The 20,928-nt window shown below is 37.9% G+C and overlaps 1 protein-coding gene across 2 annotated transcripts in view; it reads right to left on the bottom strand.

The window, feature by feature from the left end:
- TYR (tyrosinase) overlaps positions 1-20,427 on the bottom strand; it is a 46,379-nt gene extending 25,952 nt beyond the window's left edge. The window contains exons 1-3 of one of the 2 annotated variants that reach the window (XM_009968062.2): positions 19,517-20,427; positions 8,968-9,184; positions 3,198-3,345 (exon numbers count right to left, since the gene is read on the bottom strand). In XM_009968062.2, the coding sequence (XP_009966364.2) occupies positions 3,198-3,345; positions 8,968-9,184; positions 19,517-20,359 (1,208 nt within the window). In that variant the 5' untranslated portion in view covers positions 20,360-20,427. The remainder of the gene's footprint in view (positions 1-3,197; positions 3,346-8,967; positions 9,185-19,516) is intronic. The other variant, XM_032991000.1, reaches the window with a different exon arrangement.
- Positions 20,428-20,928: the final 501 nt, after the last annotated feature.

The raw sequence follows: 20,928 nt of genomic DNA, 5'->3' as shown, positions 1-20,928 counted from the left end.
GCATTGAGGTTTGATGCCTAGGTCTTTAGCTAGCACATAAGAAGGCAAGGAGCCTGATTTATCATTGCTAAGAAAGCTGTTGCCTGTGTACCTTCATAATTCTGTACTGCTGAAAGAGAATGACATTAATAAAAGGGAAGAGTTTGTAAGGAAATTTATTTTCAACTGAGAGATCTCAATCTCACCTCTGCTCTGTCCATCCTTCCCTCATTTTGTGCATCAGGCCTGGTGGGAAAGGCTGGGGGGTAGCAGATGGGAGACTGACTGTTGCTCAGTTTGGAAAGCAGCTCCTAACATTTGGCTCACACCTGTCAGCAGACTCCGTATACACTTGTTTATCCTCCTCTGTACCATATGTTTCTATGTAAAATCAGTTCCAATGATCTATTGCCTTAATTCTATCACTCCTATTATGGTCGTAACTGAGCATTTCACAGTCATTAATGCACTTACACTGACAGTGTCCCTGTTGCGTAGGCATCTAATATCACCCACTTTACAGATGGGTTAGCTGAAGCTCAGATCAACAACTCCTCAAAAGTCTTGTTGAAATTGATAGGAAGGAAACACATCCCCAGGAGATGTGAGTTTGGGACAGCAAACTGCATGCTCAGTTTCACCCAAGGAATTTACAGTGGAGTGAGGAATCCCTCTTTTGGGTCCTACACAGATGCTCAGAATGCTGAACCATTCTTGATTTCCTGACACAGAGCTGCTCTCTGCATTTGCAAAACCCAGAAGACCTGTGGTTGATGATGTCCAGCCTTTTTACACACCCCATCATATAACTCTTCATGTCCCTACAAGGCCTGGAAGAGATGCTTCCCTTGGCAGAAGATTTAGTTAATAAGTTAGTTAAAAGCCCATTGGCCCAATGTAATGAAAGCCATCAGCACGAAAGTGTTCTGCCCAAATTAAAAAAGTTGATAAAGACCAAAAAAAATTCTTCTGCTGTTGTGGAGACTGATTCTCCTGTTTCCACTATTCTTTGTATTCTTGCTTGCCTCTCAGAAAAGAACTTCTTCATAGCCCTTCAGATTTAAAGTCTATGTAGGAGAGGAACAAGGTTTTTTAAAATGTACTGTACGTACCTATCAGTCACCTACTTATTAATTATAACTAAAAGCATGATTAATCTGTCATGGATAAGGCTGCTAAGTAACCCTAATCATGCTAATGTATTTCTGTCACTTATACAGAAGGCAGCATTATCATCAGTTTCTACATCCATGTGTACTGAAGCCCATATACACAGCAGCTGCAGAGCACTGGTAAAATTCTTTCTGCCACAGATGGGATGAGGTTGTATCATGGATATCTGCATTGCCCCCACAGTGCCTGTGCAGTGATTTATTTCCTCAACACTAGTAGGATTTAATGACATTGTCTTTTGCAAATAATTTTGCCTTCTAAAATGGATAACAACTGCAATTATGAAAAGTATTTCCATGGGCTTATAATGACTATGACTGAAACTCCTCTGTGAGAGGGGCCAGCATGAAAACCAAGGTGCTACTTAAGCCCTGCAATGAGTGGGAGCTGAGATGCGTAGATCTTATACACATGTGAATGAAAACACTTTCAAGAAAGGAAAACAATTCTTTTGATAATGTGGAGCATAATGCTTTCTCTTCTGTGTTCTTTTTCTTTGAATATTCAGTTGATCCATTTTCTAATAGCCTAGATGTTGGAAAGTTAATTTCCAGGCACCAAACTTGAAATTTGTAACTGCACCTGAAACCCTTGTGCATCCATCCTGTCAAGCAGTCAATGGGTGGATATGTAAAATCACAACTTTTAAAATGTTCTCAGGAAAAGTTTTTCACAGAAAAGAGTTTCAAAACTGACACCTCCAGAAGGCTAATTATACCCTACAGTATTAGGAGCAGAAGACAGGTGGGTCACCCTTTGAAGGAATCATTCCATTGGTGCCTGGGTGACCTGCTCAGACTTGATGTCCTGTTTCTGGATGGGTATGAAGTATACAACCATTAGGCTCATTAAATATATAAACTGAAGAGAAAAAGCTCCTCTTCAAATTTGAGTTTTTACATCTACTAGCTTTTTCATTAAATAAGATAAACTTTTATATAAGACTTTTGATGTCAACTGACTGAAAATAAAGAACGTCACTGCCAGATGATGTCTGCAAGATATAATCTGCATCCCTCCTGTGCTGCATACCTCAGTGACCCAAATAAAGAAACCATTTCGGTTTTCATCTGAATAAATGCCTTGCTGCATGCAAGCAGGGTCTCAGTCAATAGGTTTCTGAGCACACAGATTTATGAAATAGTCCCAAAAGTTTGTACAGAGTAATAGATTTTTTATTCTAAGCATTGTAGTAACCAAGTCACAGTCATTGCATGGTGGGAAAGTAAGCATGACTGGTAAGAAAATATAAACTGTTCCAGGACAAGTGTTGTTTTTGTGGCTTTTACAGACTTTTGCTTAGCTAACTTTCTTTTTTACTGCTCTTCAGTCATCACAGTTTGGTGTAATACAGTCCACAGTAAATTGTAGCCATTCACGTGTATTATAGTGACACAGAAATTTTTAAGGTCACCATTAAAACTTGGAATCCTGTCTTTAATGTATCAATTTCACTCTTTTCTGGCAAAAATGTAGTCCCCTACACTTTCTTATTAATAAACATGATATCTTTCTGTTTGCTTTCCTTTCATTCTGCACAGCTGTACTCTTCTCTTTCACCAAGAGACAGTCATAATTTTGTTTGTCACACTGAAATACAGATTTTTTTCGTCTTTATTTATGAATAGCAAGCTTGGATTTTCCTTATGGAATAGAAATTAAAACAGCACTGACATTTAGAATGTAAAGGAATTGCTCCAACTGATTATAGTCGTGTTAAAATGAGTCACGCACTTTTGGTCCAAACTTCCTGACATACACATCCATATATATTAATCACTATGACATCATTGAAGAACTATTTTTACTTTGGTAATAAAAGCTGAATGCATTTGTCAACTTGTCAAATTATATTTAATCCAGTGAACATACAGGCAGGTTAGAAAAGACACTTGCTCTCAAATAATAGCAGAGCTCAATTCTACATGTCTGAAAATGCTGTGCATGTTAACGTATGTAAAATATTTGCAGTTTTGAAATGTAGGTGAAAAGCACAGTATAAAAACAGAAAATAAATCAGGTTTACTAAGAAGAATTAAACTCACCTGTCAACAAATGCATGGTGCAGTACGAAGATAGGATCATTTGCAGAGCCTTGTACTTGGGACATGGAGCCATTCATGTAGATGTGAAGTGCGTTATGCAAACCGCTTTGAGATACATTTGATATTGCAGTCTGTGGATCAGCAAAGCCTGTATATTCAAGAGGAAATCATTTGCTGATATGACAATGCATATAATTCTTTTTCCATTAAGACTGAAGATCAAAGTACCTACCTTCACTTCATTTATGTTCTGCTTTTTACACAAGGGCTTAGGAAAACACGTAAAAGAGTGCTAATATATTTCAAAAGGCATAGCAAAGATGAAATTAGAATAAGCTAAATTAAAACTCCTGCCATGTAGCTAATGCAGCATGTCAGCAAATGTACTGCTTAATTGCTTTATATTTTTAAATTACTTTGTCCATTGTGTCTGGCTGTTAAAAGGCAACATAATATCTGCAGACATTTATGTGTGTACATTTATTCATGTTGAGAAAATTTATTCACTTTATTTTCATTTTTGATCTCTATACTTATAGGTTCCTAAGATAAAATAGGCTATTGTATCTCACCATATACTCAGTCATTTAATATTTTTTGTCTCTACAGAACACGTCCTTTTATTGACAGGAGCCAACACAATACAAGGTATAATCTTTACAAAAGGATTTGGCAAATAACCAATAATTTTCCACAGTCAGACTTGCAGGATGGAAGTCTGTGGATTGCTGTTGTTTTGGAGGGCACTTAAAATACGGACTTTGAGAAGAGGTCACACAATCCAAGCCCCAAATAAGAAATACTGGAAGATGAGTCTCTATTACTTTTTATTTTTGTAGCCTGTTCAGACATCAGCTCTGATGTTGGTAGACCTTCTCAGCAACCTGACAGCCAAGCTTCCTTTCTACTTGTAAGGACTCTTAATAAAAGTCAACTCAACCATCTGATCTTTCTCTGGGATTTCCCAGGAGAATAAAACCAGAAACATACATTGTCCTCCTAATCTATTTCTTAACCTGATGTTAGTTGTACTATTTAACCCATGCTGCAGAACCTCTCTGTTCTCTCTCTTTGATTTGGTTCCTGAAGATGTCTTGTTCTCACAATTTCTATAAGCTGTAGAATGAGGAAGCATAGTGGAGACATTAAAATATCTTTACAATTTAATAATCCAGTAAAAAGGGCTGTGAACAATATTCTTGTTCTGATCATCCTCAATGTTTTCCTAATATCATTGCAGTTTATCAGGTCTGCAAAGTGGAGAAAAGATGTTAAACAGCGCCGGTCTCAACACTGACCCCTAAAGAACACCACTTGTCACTGCTCTCCACTCAGATATCAAGCTGTTGACCACAACTCTTTGAATGTTTGAATTCAGCCAATTCCTTCTCCACTAAGTGGTCCATCTATTAAATCCATAAGGTTTTCCTTATGTATAGATAGAAGAATTTTAAGGCCATATCCTTGCTGGTCTCTGAAGTTAGTGATGTTATTTTGGTTTATGTTTGTGGAGATTTTCTGCCATTGACAATCTCACAGGAAGTTTTTCAGGATTACATTTTACATATTTTCTCAAGAATGTTATTATTGTAACCTCTGTAGAGTGAGGTAGCTGCAAGATCTGCAGATTTTGGCCTAGGGGGCTGTAGTAAATGAAAGTCTGTGATTATCTAAATTAGACCATGTCACCATCTAGTTTATTTTCTTAAAATGAATTTTGTAGAGCTTCACCATGGTCTGGGCTGAATAGTCTTTCTAAATTTTAGTAATGACCCTCTGCAACTTGGCAGCACTTTCTCAATGTGCAGCATAAATTTACCCAGAGGTTGAGGTTTGAGCTGGGTGAAGAATGTCTGCTGCAGGCAAAAACTTTTTTAATTAGAAGTTTTCTGTTGGCAAACCTCATTTTGAGAAACCATTTTTCATTAACTGTATGGATCACTGTGAAAATACTGAAAAAATTTCCCAGATTAAAATCCCATATTTCAGAAAAAAGGAAAATTTCCAATTAAAATGAAATTACGTCTTGTTTGATGTTTTATTCCAACATTTCCTGACAGAACAGGAGTAATGATACATAATTGTGACAGACAGTGGAATGCTATGACATGGCTTGACTTGATACCATGTGTCATGAGTTAATTCATGAATAATGAAAATGATGTAGAGTTTTAGAATTTTTTTTTAAAAAATGTTATTTTGTCACTTTGTGCAATACTTAGAAGGCACCAATTTTCAGTTGAAGTTGCCATGACTTGAATAATTTCAAATGTGGAATTTGCTCTTAAAGAAATTCTAAGTTTTTCACTCATCTCTTATTCTTAGAAGGTAACATTCAAAGTGTTACACCAAAACTGAACTTCACAAAGAATAAACCCAACTATATAATTTGCAGTCAGCTAATCTGTTTCTGATCTTACCTGATCTTTATAAACTCAACTGATTTTTCTGTTCTCCTCTTGTGTCCATGAAGTGCCCAGTGAAGTCAACAGTGTTCCCTAGTTAGGGCTACGATTCAACAAATCCTATTTAAAATAATTACTTCCACTTCAAATGGCAATGTGTAAACCTGTTGCTTTTCAAAGCAGAAATCAGCCTGTCCCAGAGTGAGAGGGCAACCCCATGTGCTCAGACTCAGCAGGGTGTTTTTTTATTGAATACTGATCTTTGCGGTTTATGGCTGTTGTGGTTACACTTCAGTCTCTATAGCAGCATATTCTATTAGTCAAACACAGATTCAGCCTGCGTTGTTGGCATCTGGTCATAATGATGCTGATACCTACCCCTTCAAAGGGTAAAAAGGTGTTATCTTTGTTCCAGTGCACTCAAACACACAAAAGCATAAAATTTTGCCCAGAAGGTGTTCTTCTATATGATCAGTTATTCTAAGTGATCACAGGTGTTTTCCATTACAGAACTAAAACTATGGAGTAAGTCTTACAGAGGTGTAAATCAGGAGCCATTCAATTACAGTCAGTGGCTTTGTTCTGGTCACCTTTGTAAACTTAGTGTAACTCCAGTAAAGTCAATGGACTTACTTTGGATTTACTTTGGATCTAAAAGAGATTAGAATTTGACCTTAGGTGTATTAGCACAAACTTGTGTAAACAAGTAAAGAAAGATTGAGAAGCTTTTGGCTTAGAAAAAGAAGTAAATGTTAGGAACTATAGAGTGCTATCAGGTTTGTAAGAATGCCATCACATAGAAGTGGGCACTGGCACAATAAATGCAAGCTGGCAATTTAAGCTTGGCAGCTGTACACAACAAAAAACTAAGCAGGCCATTTGTAAGAAAGGAGGGAACAAAATATGGGTTGTTTTGGCAGTAAAACTTATTTAAAAAATTTCCACCATCTTTTTCAACATTAGCCATGTATTCTTGGCTTCACATTGCAGTTCACTATCTGGTTAGCTAAATAAGTTAGTTGAAAGAAATGTTTGTAGTCTTCTGGTGTAAAGTTAAGTGTTAAAATAATATAGATTAAAAAATAAAATATCCTTAAACAAAAAAAAAGATATGTAAAGCTGTCTCAGAAGAATACTGTCTGATGGAATAAGCTCCATCTCCATAGTAATATAGATAAATGCCAACTGAGCCACATCTGGCTTGCATTCAGGCAGACTCACCACCAAAAATGTCCCTTATCATGGAACGCTGTGGACACAGTTTCACTTCATTGATCTCTGACTCTAATGAAATATTCTTATGGAAAGAAGGGTAATGTCACTCTGTTGACATTTAAAGTCTTCCATATCAGCTCTTGAGCACTGTTCTCATCTAGCTAGGCTATAAAAGTTAGACAATAATATAGGATCTGGTAATTGCACTGGGAGTTGGAATATGAGCAAACATGATCACTTTCTTCATAGGATTTCACATAGAATAGAAAGGGTCTAATGTTAGGTTGTTTTGTGGTTTTGGTTTCATGGGTTTTTTTGGTTTTCCCTTCTAAGTAGGGGACATTCATGGCTTCAGTCTTAACATACTGAGATTTTTCTCAGTGTGCTAGAGCTTCCCAGGCTCCCTCCACATGGATCCTAGGACTTGAAAAGGTCCACCTTCACTGCCAGGAGAAAAGAAGCTGCTCAGTCTCTTTTTTTTCCCTTTTAGAATTACATAGGATGGATCCTGATTCTGATTCTAGAGTTAAATAACTTCTTCCAGGCCCTTTAAGAACTGTAGTTGCATTCCTGATAATTGTGCAATTCTGTTGAACATCTATTTGTTGCCTTTTTTCAAATAGCTACTGTAATGTTCAATAAGAAAATGTATCCATTCATATCAAAGGGGTGTACCCGATCTATGATTCTGTTCAGTTGCCAGTTTAGACTTAACATTTACAAAAAGCAGGTTTTGCCCTTTTTCTGCAAGTACTCACTGAATTATTGTTATTTAATGAGCCGTCGTGATACTGAAATTTAGGCTTTGTAAGTAAGCAGTCCATTTTGACTCTGCTTCTCAGTAAATCCATATGTAACTCTACATAATTTCCATAGACTGTGCCTTTGTTTTTGTTTACAATACTAGCAGCATGATGGTAGACCCTCATTATTTCATGACTTGTTTACTTCAATTGCCTTTTTTCTACTCCTCTTATTCCACCCTTTGCATCTATTCACACACTTCATGGAGAAAAATGCAAGCAAACCTCTACTCTGCTATGTCACTTTTTTCTTTCTCATAATTCATGCAGTTTCTGTTTTCAAAGGTAGAAAGCACAGCTATGTCCAGAGCTGGAGTCAATTAATATTTGTATTCTCTGTTGGTTACAGCAGACAAATTCCACATTTTTGACTGGTTTTAGAGCAGAAACTGGTTCACTTTTTTTTTTTTTTTTTTTCCCCCCAAGATAGCTTTAGAGCATTCCACACTGCATTAAGTGTAATACTGAACATATTAAAAGCTTTGTTTCTTATCCTCACTCTGACTCTTGTATTGCATTGTTTTGGCCCCTACACCGTTCCTTGCAAACAAAAATCTATGGGACACCAAATGTAGATCATATTTTATTCAGCTGAAATATGATACTGTAGAAATATTTATTGATAATTATAATGTGCTATCCTTGTTTATTATCAGTTTAGCAAGATTCAACAGAGATTGGGTAGACAGATAATTGAGAATAACTATTCCTTATAGCAAAGAACTCTTGTTTACTAGCAAACTAAGAACATTCAAAAGAGGTTGGATAATTAGATAGTTAAATAACTAAATTCTTGTGGAAATGATACTAAGGGTCATTTCTGAGGTATAATTTAACCCTTAATTCTTAGTCTGGGAAGAAGTCTACTATGGAGTTCACAGTGGCATAACATGCCAACCAGAAGCATCGTCTTTGACGCTTGTTGTCCAGCCTGGCCTCTGGGAGGCAGTGGATTCCAGGGCAAATTTGTAACCCGCATGGACATGGTTATGATCATGTGTAAGTAGTTAATTAGACGATCTCTTATGCAGTGCTACATTTCTTTGCTGTGCCTGGTGCTGACTATAGCAGGAGACAGTATCTCCTGACAGATGGATTTAGGGTCTGATCTAGTCTATAATTTCTATTTTCTTATGAAATAACTTTAAAGTGGTTCTTTCTGTCTGGTGCTATTCCAGGAGAAAGCATAGCTTTGTATTTGTTTGTTTGGTTGGTTGGTTTTTTTCTTTCACCTTTTTTCACTGGTGCTTCATGGAATCAGCTCAGACTGCCCAGAGTTTAAGGACTCTAACCCCAGAGAGAATCAGTTTACAGATGGAAATGGCATAATAGAATAAAACATGTTACCTTCCAAAGTATTTCGGAAACTGTAATTGGCCATTTTATCCATGGACCCAGATTCATACTGAGTCAGTGATAGGCAAAATTCAACTTCAGCTGAGGATGGGAGCCTTGGGGTCCTTGATTTATCGTTGTTCCCAGGATTTCGCAGTATAGGCCCCTCACTTGTGGCACTGCATAAAGCCTGTTTGCTGTTGTACTCTTCAGACCGAGTACAAATTACCTGTATAAAACATTTTCTATTAGCAGAGCTGCAATTTTACAAAATAAAAGCAAATAAAAGAGATACTTCAATTATTATATTTTTTTAAAGGAGTAAAGAAAATGTACAATATAATAAGTTTGTTGCAAGAAGATATATTAATTTTAAAATTTTTTGTTTGTGATTTTAAAATAAACTGGATTATTTCAAAGAAGACACCCCTCTACTACAGTGCAAATTTTGAAATAATACACTAGTCTTTATCTGAAACTACCCATGTGGACCAAGGCATCAATTCTCATTTATGCCCTTGAAAACTCACTGAGGCTAAATTCAGTGTTACCTACCAATGCAGCAGGACACAAACAGAGTTAAATTTGCTGTTGCATTTGTTAAATGGAGCGGTTTTGGCTTCTGCAGACTACTGAACAAATCCATAACCTCAGATTTTTCTCCCCACACAGTAAGAAGGGAAATTGTTGACTTTTATTCCGAAAATGTCTGTCTGTGTTTTGTCAGACTGAATAAGCAGTTAGTTTCACTATATCTTGATTATGCTGTATGTACGAAATAGGAAAACATTTGGCTCTGCTTCCCAGGAATGTTGTGGGGATGAACATACATCACCAACCAAGATATGGTAGAGATGGGTTATTAGGAAAGGACCTTAAACAGAGAGATGGATACACATACTAAATACTTTCAGAATCCAGCATCATTTATATAAATGTTCGTTGTTCACAGGGAAAGTCCAGTTACTATGGCATAACAAGTCATTATTTGTCACATGATCTGCAGAAGCTGCCAGTCCAATTTGAGACTAATGGAAGAGCAAGGTGGTTCAATGTAACTTCAAATGATAGTCAGATAATTTTGGCTGAGTCAAACTCCTTCACATTTTCCATGGGTTAATTGTCCACACAGACTGTAAATGTCACTAAGATGCTCCTCAATAACTTTTTAAACCACAATAGATTATTTGTTACCTAAGGAAATGGGTCTTATGATGACCATGAGCTTTTATATTAGCTCACTGCATCCCATGCTTGGCCAGAGAAGTGGTCAGAATGAGAGGAGGATTTTTTTCATATTCTAGTACAATAAACCTTCTACTTTATATTCAGGATATTTCCTGACATGGAATCAGGATGGAGGATGGAGAAAAATATGATACAATGACAAGCAAAAGATCAGACTAGAGGGTTTGGTGGGTGTGCATAGTGGTACAGCTGATGGGTCCATCAAAATGAAACAGAGCAGCAGTGGCTCAAAACTCCAATAAGTTGTTTTGTATCACTTTCAAGTGAGGCTGAGTCTCTGAACCAAAACTGTTGTTTATTTATTTATTTATTTTCTCTTGAAAACCCCACCAAAACAAATAAAACTCCAAACCACCAGAGATTCCTTCAAAATGTAGGTCTCTGTGGTTAGGAGGTAATCAATGTGGCTAATGAGAACTCTGTGTGGAGAAAGAACAGGTTTCATTAAGTGAGACATCATAAGTGAGAAAACACATAATACTGAAACCTCTAAATATCTTTCATTCCAGAGTATATTTCTATTTCATGGAACTATCAGTGAATGAGAAGGTGAGTGAAAGCAATCATATCTGCTGTGAATGGGATGGAAGAACATGAGATTCTCTGTTAGTGAAGGAACTGAGTGGGAGATTCATTTCACCAACAGTAGCTGTGTACATGTTGCCAGATTGAGATGCTTTAATACAACCTCGACAGTCAATAGAGAGGCATGTCCTGAGTGTGTCTCCTAAACCAGATGTCTGGTAGGTGAAATGTACTTATCTCTAGGGGTGCCTAGCTCTCTCCATTGACTAAGACAATTAAAAAATATTTGTAAAAAAAACAATGCATATATAGTCTCCTGACTGCAGTTAGCAAGGGAAGCAAAATTAAGAGTGTTCAACTTAATGCTCTGCTTCTGCATTAGGATGGGATGAATCACACCCTGGAGGCATGGATGTGCCTCTGAAGTGACTAAAGGCAGAGCCAAAGGCAAGTTGCTTAGCTGCCTAACTAACTTTTGAATGACTGGAAGGAGATGAGGTGAATAGTTTTCTAAATGATTTGACCACAAATTCACAGAAAATGTATGACTGAGTTGGTGATATAACCTAGATTTCTTAAGAATATGGAATTCTTAAATGATAAGTTTCATATGAATATGAATCTCATGAATAAATTATTCTCATTTTTTTTTTTTTTTGAGGAGGTAAGAAATCTTGTCAGAGAAATTTATCTTTACGGACTGCTCTATCAGCTGAAATCTGCTCTAGTCTGTAAAAATGTTGTCGTTTGAGCCTACTCAGCGGCTAAATGCCACGCAGCCGCTCACCCACCCTCCCCCCACTTGGGAACGGGGAGGGAATCGGAGGGGCAAAGGGAGACTCGCAGGTGGAGATAAAAACAGTTCAATAACAGTAACAGAACAATACTCTGACAGCAGTATCAACAGGTAATGTACAGTAGCTCACCACCCGCCAACCAACACCCACCTGCTCCCAGCTGGCGATCCCCAACACAAAGGCCCCACAGCAGCACTCCCAGAAGTGAGAGCCCCTCCTGACCCACTCCTGCCTTTATATAGTGAGCACAATGTCACATGACATGGACTATCGGCCAATCCGGGCCCAGCCCTCCAGCTGTGCTCCCCCCGCCCCCGCACACAGGTGAGGGCACTGGGACCTGGGGAGCCCCTGGGGTCTCAGGGTGCTGCAGCTCCTCCCGCTGCCAGACCAACGGGAACTCTAGGCCAGCCCCAACCAGGACAAAAAAACTAAGGTGCCTTTGGGGGCAGTTGTCCAGCAGAGAGTTTCATGTGCACATTCCCTCCAGAATCTCACAGAGTGGGTCAGGACTGTGACTCTATGAAGTCTCTTCCAACAATCCCCACTGAGAACAGAGAGGTAGTGACAGGGGGGCATCCATGGTTATAAACACAAAGCATAGCTACAATTGTTATTATGATTGTTGTGTGTTACTGAGAGCATTTATTCCTGTTAGAGGAAAATAGGGGGATGAATCAGGCTGAGGGAGATGCTCCAGTAATGTCTTTGTTTATAAAGAATGCACAGACCTATGTCCCTAAAAGTGCACTAGTGAAGAAGACAAGTGTGTCCTGGCTGGTGGAGCTCAACCCAAGTGAAGCACTTGGATCAGAAACTGTATGTATGTGGATTTTGTTTAGCTGTTTCATATGTACCTTATCTAGGACCGTATCTCCTTCTTGCTTCTCTGTCCTGTCATCTCCTATCTTTTCATCCTCTCCCCACTGCCCTGGAGATTTATCCCCATTGTGGCCTATAGAGAAATCACATGCTGCCTTCAAGACTGGCTTTTTAGATATTCGTACAGGGAATCTTCAAGCATGAGAGCAAATATATCTAAACAAAGGAATATTTCCCCTCTGTTCTCTTTATCCATTTCAATGGGATTTAATGCAGTTGTTAATGTTACGAGGCTTATAGATGGTTAGAGTGTTATTTTTTTTTTCTTCTGTTTATGCCTCAGTGTACTGTCTGACTAACAGAATTCATCCTAAACAGAAGCCACATTCTTTAAGACATCTGGTAACTCATGGTCAAGAAATGTCAACATAAGGAGCAGGAATGAAAAGTCTTATTTGTGACCTTCTGCTATTTGTTTTGAACTGAAAATGAAAACCTAGCCATGAAATTAGCCAGGATGCTTTTCCAGAAAAGTGTAATTTAGGTAATATCAATTATGGGTCTATCCTGAAACTATAATTTGCTGATTTATCAGTCATGTGATGTGTAATTGATAGGCCAATTAAATGTTTTTTTTCTGCATACAATCTGCATAAAGCACACACAAAATGGATCACATCATTGCTGCCTTTTCATTCAGCAGGAGGACTTTGTACTAGAAACATGCTGCTTTAACACATGATTTTTTTTGTTAGCTTTTTAGAACAGTGCTGAACAAATTTCTCAGTTCACCCTGGACAAAGCTTCGCATTCAAACTGCACTGAATGCCTGCTCTCCTGCTTGAATACATTCCTGAGCTCCAGGGAAATTGTTAGGAAAATACTCTGAGGGAGATCTTATGTAAGTAGTTAGCAGAGCAAATGCCAGCAGATGGCAGTGCAGAATACACAGCATCGCTCCTGGGCCTTGTAGCACCCTGTTAAAAAATCCCTCTGTGCACTGCATTTGAGATCTTTAGCACAGCTCTTTGTATAATTTCTTAGAAAACAGACTGTAAATGTGCGGAAGTGTTGATGCTGTCTTGCACTTCTTTGCAAATGGGAAACCCTTTTGTCTTTATTTTGCAACTGCTTGCACAGACCAGTCCCTGAACTTAAATAAATTGAATTGCTTTACAGGAGTCTTCAGCAGTGTTCAGTCCTTCATCTGTTATTCTTAAATTCAAAGCTTTGGGGGTTTTGGTGACAAATTCTTAGTGGTTGCTTTGGACTTAATAGACATGTGCTCGCAGGGACATGCAATACATGTAATATATACCTGAACATCTGGAAAAAGGTGATGAATAATTTACCATAGTACTGAAATAGATGCTCACTTACAAAGTGATCTGAACTTCCATAGTTTGCTGGGGAAGTATGGTCACTCAAAGGTTAATCCGCACTTCTGCTTCCTTTAGAACTGGTCCCTTGATCTGCTTCTTTTCTGAGCCCACCAAGCAGGAGCCTGCCCTCATCCAGAAACTGTATCAGCATGTTTTTGTAGTGTTATGCTCCAGGTTAATATTGCCTGAAAGAACCACTTCAAACTACAGCCAGAGCAACAACATGACTTGATGATCTGCGGTGCCCATCCCAGTTCTCCCAACAGTATGATGTGCGCACTTCATGACACATCCTCATGTCTCCTTTTGTCCTACATGAAGTCTAGACTCCTGAACTGGAGCCTTGGTTCCCATTAGGTGGCTAAGAGAGATTTTGCACTGATTCATTGACTTTCTATGTCTTTCTTCACTTATTCTCACATCCTTGCTTGAGAACGTCATTAAAGTGCAACCCTGACACTGGATTTAATACATTTGGCAATTGTAAATAGGTTTAATTTTTACTTTTGTGGCTGCATTAGGCTGTCATAATCTAATCTTAATTAAGTGGTATCCAGAAGCTATTTACTCACCAAACTGGGAAAATTAAAAGAAATTCTCAAATAACCTGCCACAGAACAAACTCTACTTTTGGAGGTTGCTTTTATAGGCAAAGCTTTAAAAGGTGTTTTAGCTATAGCAGACCAAAAAGTTTTGAAGAAACTGTGTGTATTTGTATCTTGTTCTTCATGTACTTTTGAGTATTAGCAGGAATGGAAAGGTAAAACAGGCAGAAGACTGAATAAAAAGAAGAAAATTTGGAAAGCAAAGCTTCAAAGAAATTCTAAGAAACATCTTTGTGCAAGGATAAGGTCATTAATTATCTTTCTGACCCTTACAGCATATGCATTAACTGAAGGAGCTGTGAAACTCAAGCTAAAAGGAGGTAAGACAAACATGAAGTGACAGCACTGAAACAAACCCAGAGCCTTCAAGGTATTTTCTTAGTCTTCAGTAAAAGCTGTCTGAGTTTCATCTCTGCTCAGAGGCAGCCCAGAACTGGAGGGTAACTTATATCCCATTCAGCACCTCAAAATGGTGCTGGGTGGAGTATGAAGCTCTGTTATCAACTAGTGCTGAAATATTCATTAACACTTTCTGGTTTGTCAGACTGTGATTCCTTGCTCCCTGGCTGTCTCCAATCTGTACCATTAGTGTAACTGTCTTAATGTCTACAGCAAATTCACAAAGACATGTATCTCTACAGGCAGCCTTCTTTTTCTACTGAACTATTAACAAAGCCTAATTTTTATTAAATTCCTTAACTATGAATTTATATGGATCTGAATATGTTTATTTTAAACACTACACGACTCTTGAGCAAGCATGGCTATATGCTAGAGAACAGCCAACCAGCCAGAGACCAAACTCTACTGTCACTCACTAGTGATCTTGTGGACAAAGGGGAATTAATTTGGGCTTATAGTGACGTGAACAGTGTGAGGATACCCAAGTAGCTCTTCCTGATGTGCACAGATCCTGATTCCCTCAGACTGTGGTACTGAATTTTGGCATGTGGAGACTTACCTCTTTGTAATAGGAAATGTTTCAAATTTATAATCCATGTAAGCATATAATTAGAAGACCAATCTTGATAAACTCTTATTTTACAGTTACTTGCTCCATTTGGGCTGTTGTTTTTTAGTTTACCAGCCTGTAGCTGGCACCAAACCCTATTAAATTATAATAAAAAATAGTCATTGAGTTCATGAGATACTCAGGCATCCATGAGCAGATGGATGTAAGACTTTCGTTAATTTAAGAATCAAGTAGTGTTGGCTTCTGTTGTTTGTGTTTTTGAAAATTTTCTGAAGTTTTTAAAGGTGAACATAAAACAGTGCTTCAGATGATCATCTCAGACTATTCAGCTAGCAATACATCTCCCTGATAAACTGTGCTTAGAATTAAATAGCTGTGTCTGAATAACTGAATTTTATATTTCTTATGAAGTCATATTTATAGGTAATGGCTCTCAAGTGCTGTCATTATTAGTTCAGGAGCATTTTACCCATTTTCTATTTGTGTAACTTGTTTGCCTTTTGTAGTAGCTTTGTATTTGTATAAGTGGTTCTGCAGGGTGATACAGACTGAAGTGCTGAGGGAAATTCTTGGTTCCTGCAACAAAGAATTGGCTGCAGGTTTACACCAGCACATCTGAGAGCAGACAGCTCTCTGGTTTATGCAATTACTTCTCTCAAGACACTCTTCTTTCATGAGAGACAAAACACAGGGGCTAAAGCCTGCTTGCTACAGTAGCAAAACTAAAACAGCACTTAGATTCTCCTGCTTTATTTTCTTCACTGTCTGTCCAGCACACGGTAGGGATCCACAAACTCTAATGTTAACTAACGGCAGAAAGATTCTGCTTGTTTTTACAGAAGTCTTTTATGCACTTGTAACTCTACTGACTTCAGTTATTTTTCCAAATTTGTTCTGGTGCAGTGAAGAGCAGAATTTTACTTGCTACTATTTAAGTCAGGCATAATAATTATTTTTTTTTTTTTTTTAGCAAAACCATTATCTTGAATAATTATAGAAATAGGCATGAAAACAAAAAATGCTTAAAATGTCATGGAAGAACTCCATTTCCCATATAGCTTTCTGTTAAGTTGACATGAAGTTGCAAAATTTGGTAAAGCATTAGTAGGTCTCATGCAGTCCTAATTCTGAATGCAACACTTGAATCATCACAAACAAGTAACTGAAAACGGGAGAAAATCCTTCCCACCTACACTAAAACATGAGTCAAGCAAACAAATAAAAACACTAAATATTCCTGATAGTCTTGCTGGTAAAAACAGAGGCAGGAATCAGAAGTTTTACTTACATGATAAACAAGAGAAAAATGTGGACAGATAATTCACTCAGCTAAGTGGTAACAGCAGTATGTTGAAGAAAAAGTAAGGCAAAAGCAAGAATTTCAGCATGTATTCATGGGTATCCATGTTGCCATGGCAACTTCTCAATGGAATAAAGTATTTTCTCCTTTCTTTAGGGATTAAAAAAAGAGAGATGCTGTTCTGCAAATAGGCACTTCACCTTTTTCTTTTTTAATAAATCTATAACTATTTCCTAACATAACAGGCATTGTTTTCTTATGCTTTTGAAAAAAGACTTGAAATTCTGAAAAGAACACCATATTATAGATGTATTATTCAAAAGGTTTCTTTTGCTGTTTTTTTAATTTTGAATGTTTATTAAATTCCTAAATTCCTTCACATTCTGGATCCTCCTCTATAATGTTTTTTTTTTTCTCTTGCTGTTTAGCTACAGAGCTTGGATAATCAGTGTATTTCGCAGCAGATCTGTGCTGTTTTCTGGTTCAAACTAAGGCTATTTTTGTTCTCTTTTGATTTTCTGGAGTGAGATTCTGATCTCATATTTTATGCTACTTAAAGGAACTGTATTGATTGTTATCCCATCATAATTGATTAAATTTAGATTCAAGGCTAATAAAGAAATATCAGTTTGTGTTGCATCTTCACCCCAAACTCACTTACTGAAAATGCAGATCTGGTCAATCTCTCATTGTTTCTCTAGATGAGACAGCAGAGATATACATAGATAGAAGATGTTAAAGGGGAATAATGTCATTTGAAGGTAAAGTTAATAGTTCTTTTTTGGAAATTTTGATAAAAGTGTGACATTTCCAGAAGTGACTTAAAATTATAAGTGATAAGCACCCATTTTCAGAAATTACTTGGAAAACTTCAGCAAAGGACTTAGGTGTTGTATGCTGACAATGTCTTTTAAACCTAGCACAATTTTTATTGTTACACCTATTAAAGTTATGCAAAAATATCTGTTAAAGCAAATTGTTTAATAAAAAAATTATATTTATTTTCAGAATATATTTGTGGAAACTGACCTTAAATGAGAAGTTATAAACCTGACTGTTTCTTAAATATATTCATTGGTACTTGTAAACTTCCCTGGTACTTATTGCCAGGATGGAAAAAATGTAAGAATTTGGATATGATTAATAATACCTTTGAAAAAATAATCTAAACACAACTACCTGACCCCTCCAGGTCTTTTAGAAAATTCTGTTAGCAGCTTGCTGATTCCTTTGTATAACCTGCCTCCTACTACCTTGGTTATCTCATCCAATACACTGTATTGATAGCTCCACTTGACATATGTAACCAGTGCAATTCTAGTTTCATTTAATCCACTTTAACACTTGTATCATTTTCACATAACTCTATTCAGCTCAGTGCAGAACAGCCTCAGATCCACTTCATTCTGGTAATACAATCTAATTAAGTTAGTAGAGTTCATCCAGCTTCATACTGTTAGAAATGAGCAGAATCTTAGAAAATGGAAAGAAAGTACATGTTTGTAGCTATATATCTATTCTATGTCTATGCTTACACTGGTAAATTAAATGTGGACAGGAAGTTTCCTGGGCACTGAGGCCAAATGTCATGAAATAATCCATGTCTAAGCCAGTAAAATCATCTTAGCCTCTCAAACAGGGTGACTGCATACAAACATTCTGAGAATGGTCCCTGAAAAGTACCTGTCTGGGAGAAAACTAGTCAATACATACAAAGTGTATGCAAGAAAATGTCCTAAAATAGGTCTGTTGTTACAGTATACAGCAATACTTGAATTTACAGGTATATACACAGCATATATTATTCAGAGGGCACAAATCAAGACTAAATACAGTACAACCAGCCCAGTAAACCCAGTTAGTTGCTATTTTGTAATGCCAGAATATCACAGAGGTGCTGGAGCTTGCATTTCTTTCACTTTCCATTAAATCACTAAAACTGCCCAACCTTCATTTGGACTGTTGCTACAGAAATAAATAGAAAAAAGATAGATTTACACCAACATAATCATAGATTTCAGTGCCAGAAGCGACTGTTGTTATTGTCATGATGGAGTCTGTCTATGGAAGCCAATAGACCTTTGTCACTGTATTTTAGGCAACGTGGCAATAATAAGTAAGAGACAAAATAAGTCTAGAAGCTCTCAGTATTAGAACAGCACAGTATAGTTCAGTTATATAAGACAATATCACCTATGTAAATTGTAAATTTACCTTGGTTTACAGGCTAATCTGTAGTGCTTTTAAGTAGCAGGAATAAGTATTGAGTTTATTTCTTAGTGCTTTTGAGCAACAGAGATTACTTCTTGTATTTTGAACTACTGATGTGAATTACACAGCTGGTTGTTCTGTGCTCTAAAGATTTGTTTGTTTGTTTGTTGTATGCTGTGTTTTTTTTTTTTTTTTTAAGTTGAAAGCAGATTTTGATACTTTGATATTTTTTAACTCTTGGATGAATTAATGCATTGGGAGAGCAGTAAAGTGTTTGAAAACTCTTTGCTTCTACTTCCATCGTTTAGTCCCAATTGTTCTGCAATGGTTGTGTGCTAGTAATTTGTGTATGTAAATCCTGCTTTTTGTCATCTGACTGCTGCAGCTGTCCCAAGCCTGTTTAGCCTGCTGAAGGCCATGGTTAGACACAAAGGCATAGCTTTCCTCCTTCTATCCTAACTTTAGGTTCTTAATTAAGCAGCCTAAATCTTACAGTCAAAGAGAGAAGAGACAAAGAGACAAATGAACAGATCTAAACAAAGTCTGAGTCTACATAAAACCTGATTTGCTCTCTGGTAGTGCTTACTTTCTCTCCAGGAACATCTCAGGGAATGCAGGATGGCTAAGATGCCAGCTTGTGCACCTCACTTAAGTCAGGTGGGATATTTCCTTTCCCTTTCCCCTTGGTTTGTCCTTACCTGCCATGAGGAGAAAAATGATGCTGGGCTGAGTAAATTGGGGTTGGTTGGATGCCTGCCACCCATATATTCATCAGTGCAGATCACACAGTCCTCTGCATCTCTCCAGTCCCAGTAGGGGATGGTGAAGTTCCCATCACCTGTTATCTTCTGGATCTCACGTTCCCACATCAGCAGAAAGACCCGATGCCAAGGCAGAAAACCAGGGGCTTCATGGGCAAAATCAATGTCCCGCCACACATTGGACCCACCTAAGAGTGTGTCTCGAGAGGCATAATAATGCATCCACACAAAGAGATCATACACATTGATGTTTCTGAACATGGGATTGGAGCCGTTGTTCATCTGAATGTATGTGCCAGTAGCAATAACATAGTCTTGACTAGGGGTGTTCTTTGCAAAGTTAAGGTAGGCAAGAAACTTGTCCTTCTCACTGGTGGTGAGGTGCAAGATGTTTCTTCTCGTTGTCAGTCGCCTTTCAGTGCAGTTGAGTCCTGAGAAACCAAACTTGCACTCTCCACAGTTGAATCCCATGAAGTTGCCTTCACATTTACAGGTCCGGTTATAAAATACAGAGGGCCAGTCCTCTCTGTCATCCACTCCTGAGAAAGGGAACTGTGGTCCCAGCGGAGCCTGAGACAGAAGGATGTTCTGGCAGGACCCTCTGCTGGAAAGCTCTCCACAGGGGGACCCGTCTCCATCCCAAGGGGGACAGCACTCTTTCCTCAGCAAGCTCTGTGTGTTTGCACAGGCTCTGGGGAACTGCCCGGTGGATGGCTGAAGGATAACTAGCAGAAAACCCATGGCAAACAGCGACATCCTCACAGAGCAGCAGGAGAGCATTGGTGTTACGCTTCAGTGCACAGGGTGCTCTTTCTGACCCCTCTGAAGTCCTGGGTGTGAAAGAAATTCCTCCTGTCCACCAGGAATGCTTCACTGCTGACTTCTGTTACAGTGCACCCTCCAGTGACCTTCCCCATTCCTACCCTGGATGCATTTACACACAAAATACACTTCAGGGTTAATCTGATTATCACATGTTGTGGGTGAAAGCCAAGTGACTTTTTCCCCACCTCCTACCGATTTCAAAATACAGACATTTATTATAAACTTTCATCTTCTGCTTAGCACATGATTGCTTTCCTCTGGCAATTGGAGAGGAAGTAAAATTAAAATTTGGACACAGAAACAATCGTCAGCTTTTCAAATTCCTTGTTTGATTATATACTTTAGAGTAAATGGCTGTTTAGAAAAAGACCCAGAAGAATTTGATCAGTTAAATAAGCACAGTGAACCTAAAAATGAGAAAATAAACAATCTGGAGGTAAATTATCTATTTTTTTAGGAGAAAGCAAACATAAAATGTGATCAGATTAAGTGTGAACATAGGGCAGAACCAGAATAAATGGTCT

This window comes from Tyto alba, unplaced genomic scaffold (genome assembly GCF_018691265.1).
Source record: "Tyto alba isolate M040663 unplaced genomic scaffold, T.alba_DEE_v4.0 Super-Scaffold_2, whole genome shotgun sequence".
Taxonomy (NCBI): domain Eukaryota; kingdom Metazoa; phylum Chordata; class Aves; order Strigiformes; family Tytonidae; genus Tyto; species Tyto alba.
This window is presented reverse-complemented; position numbering and strand designations above follow the sequence as displayed.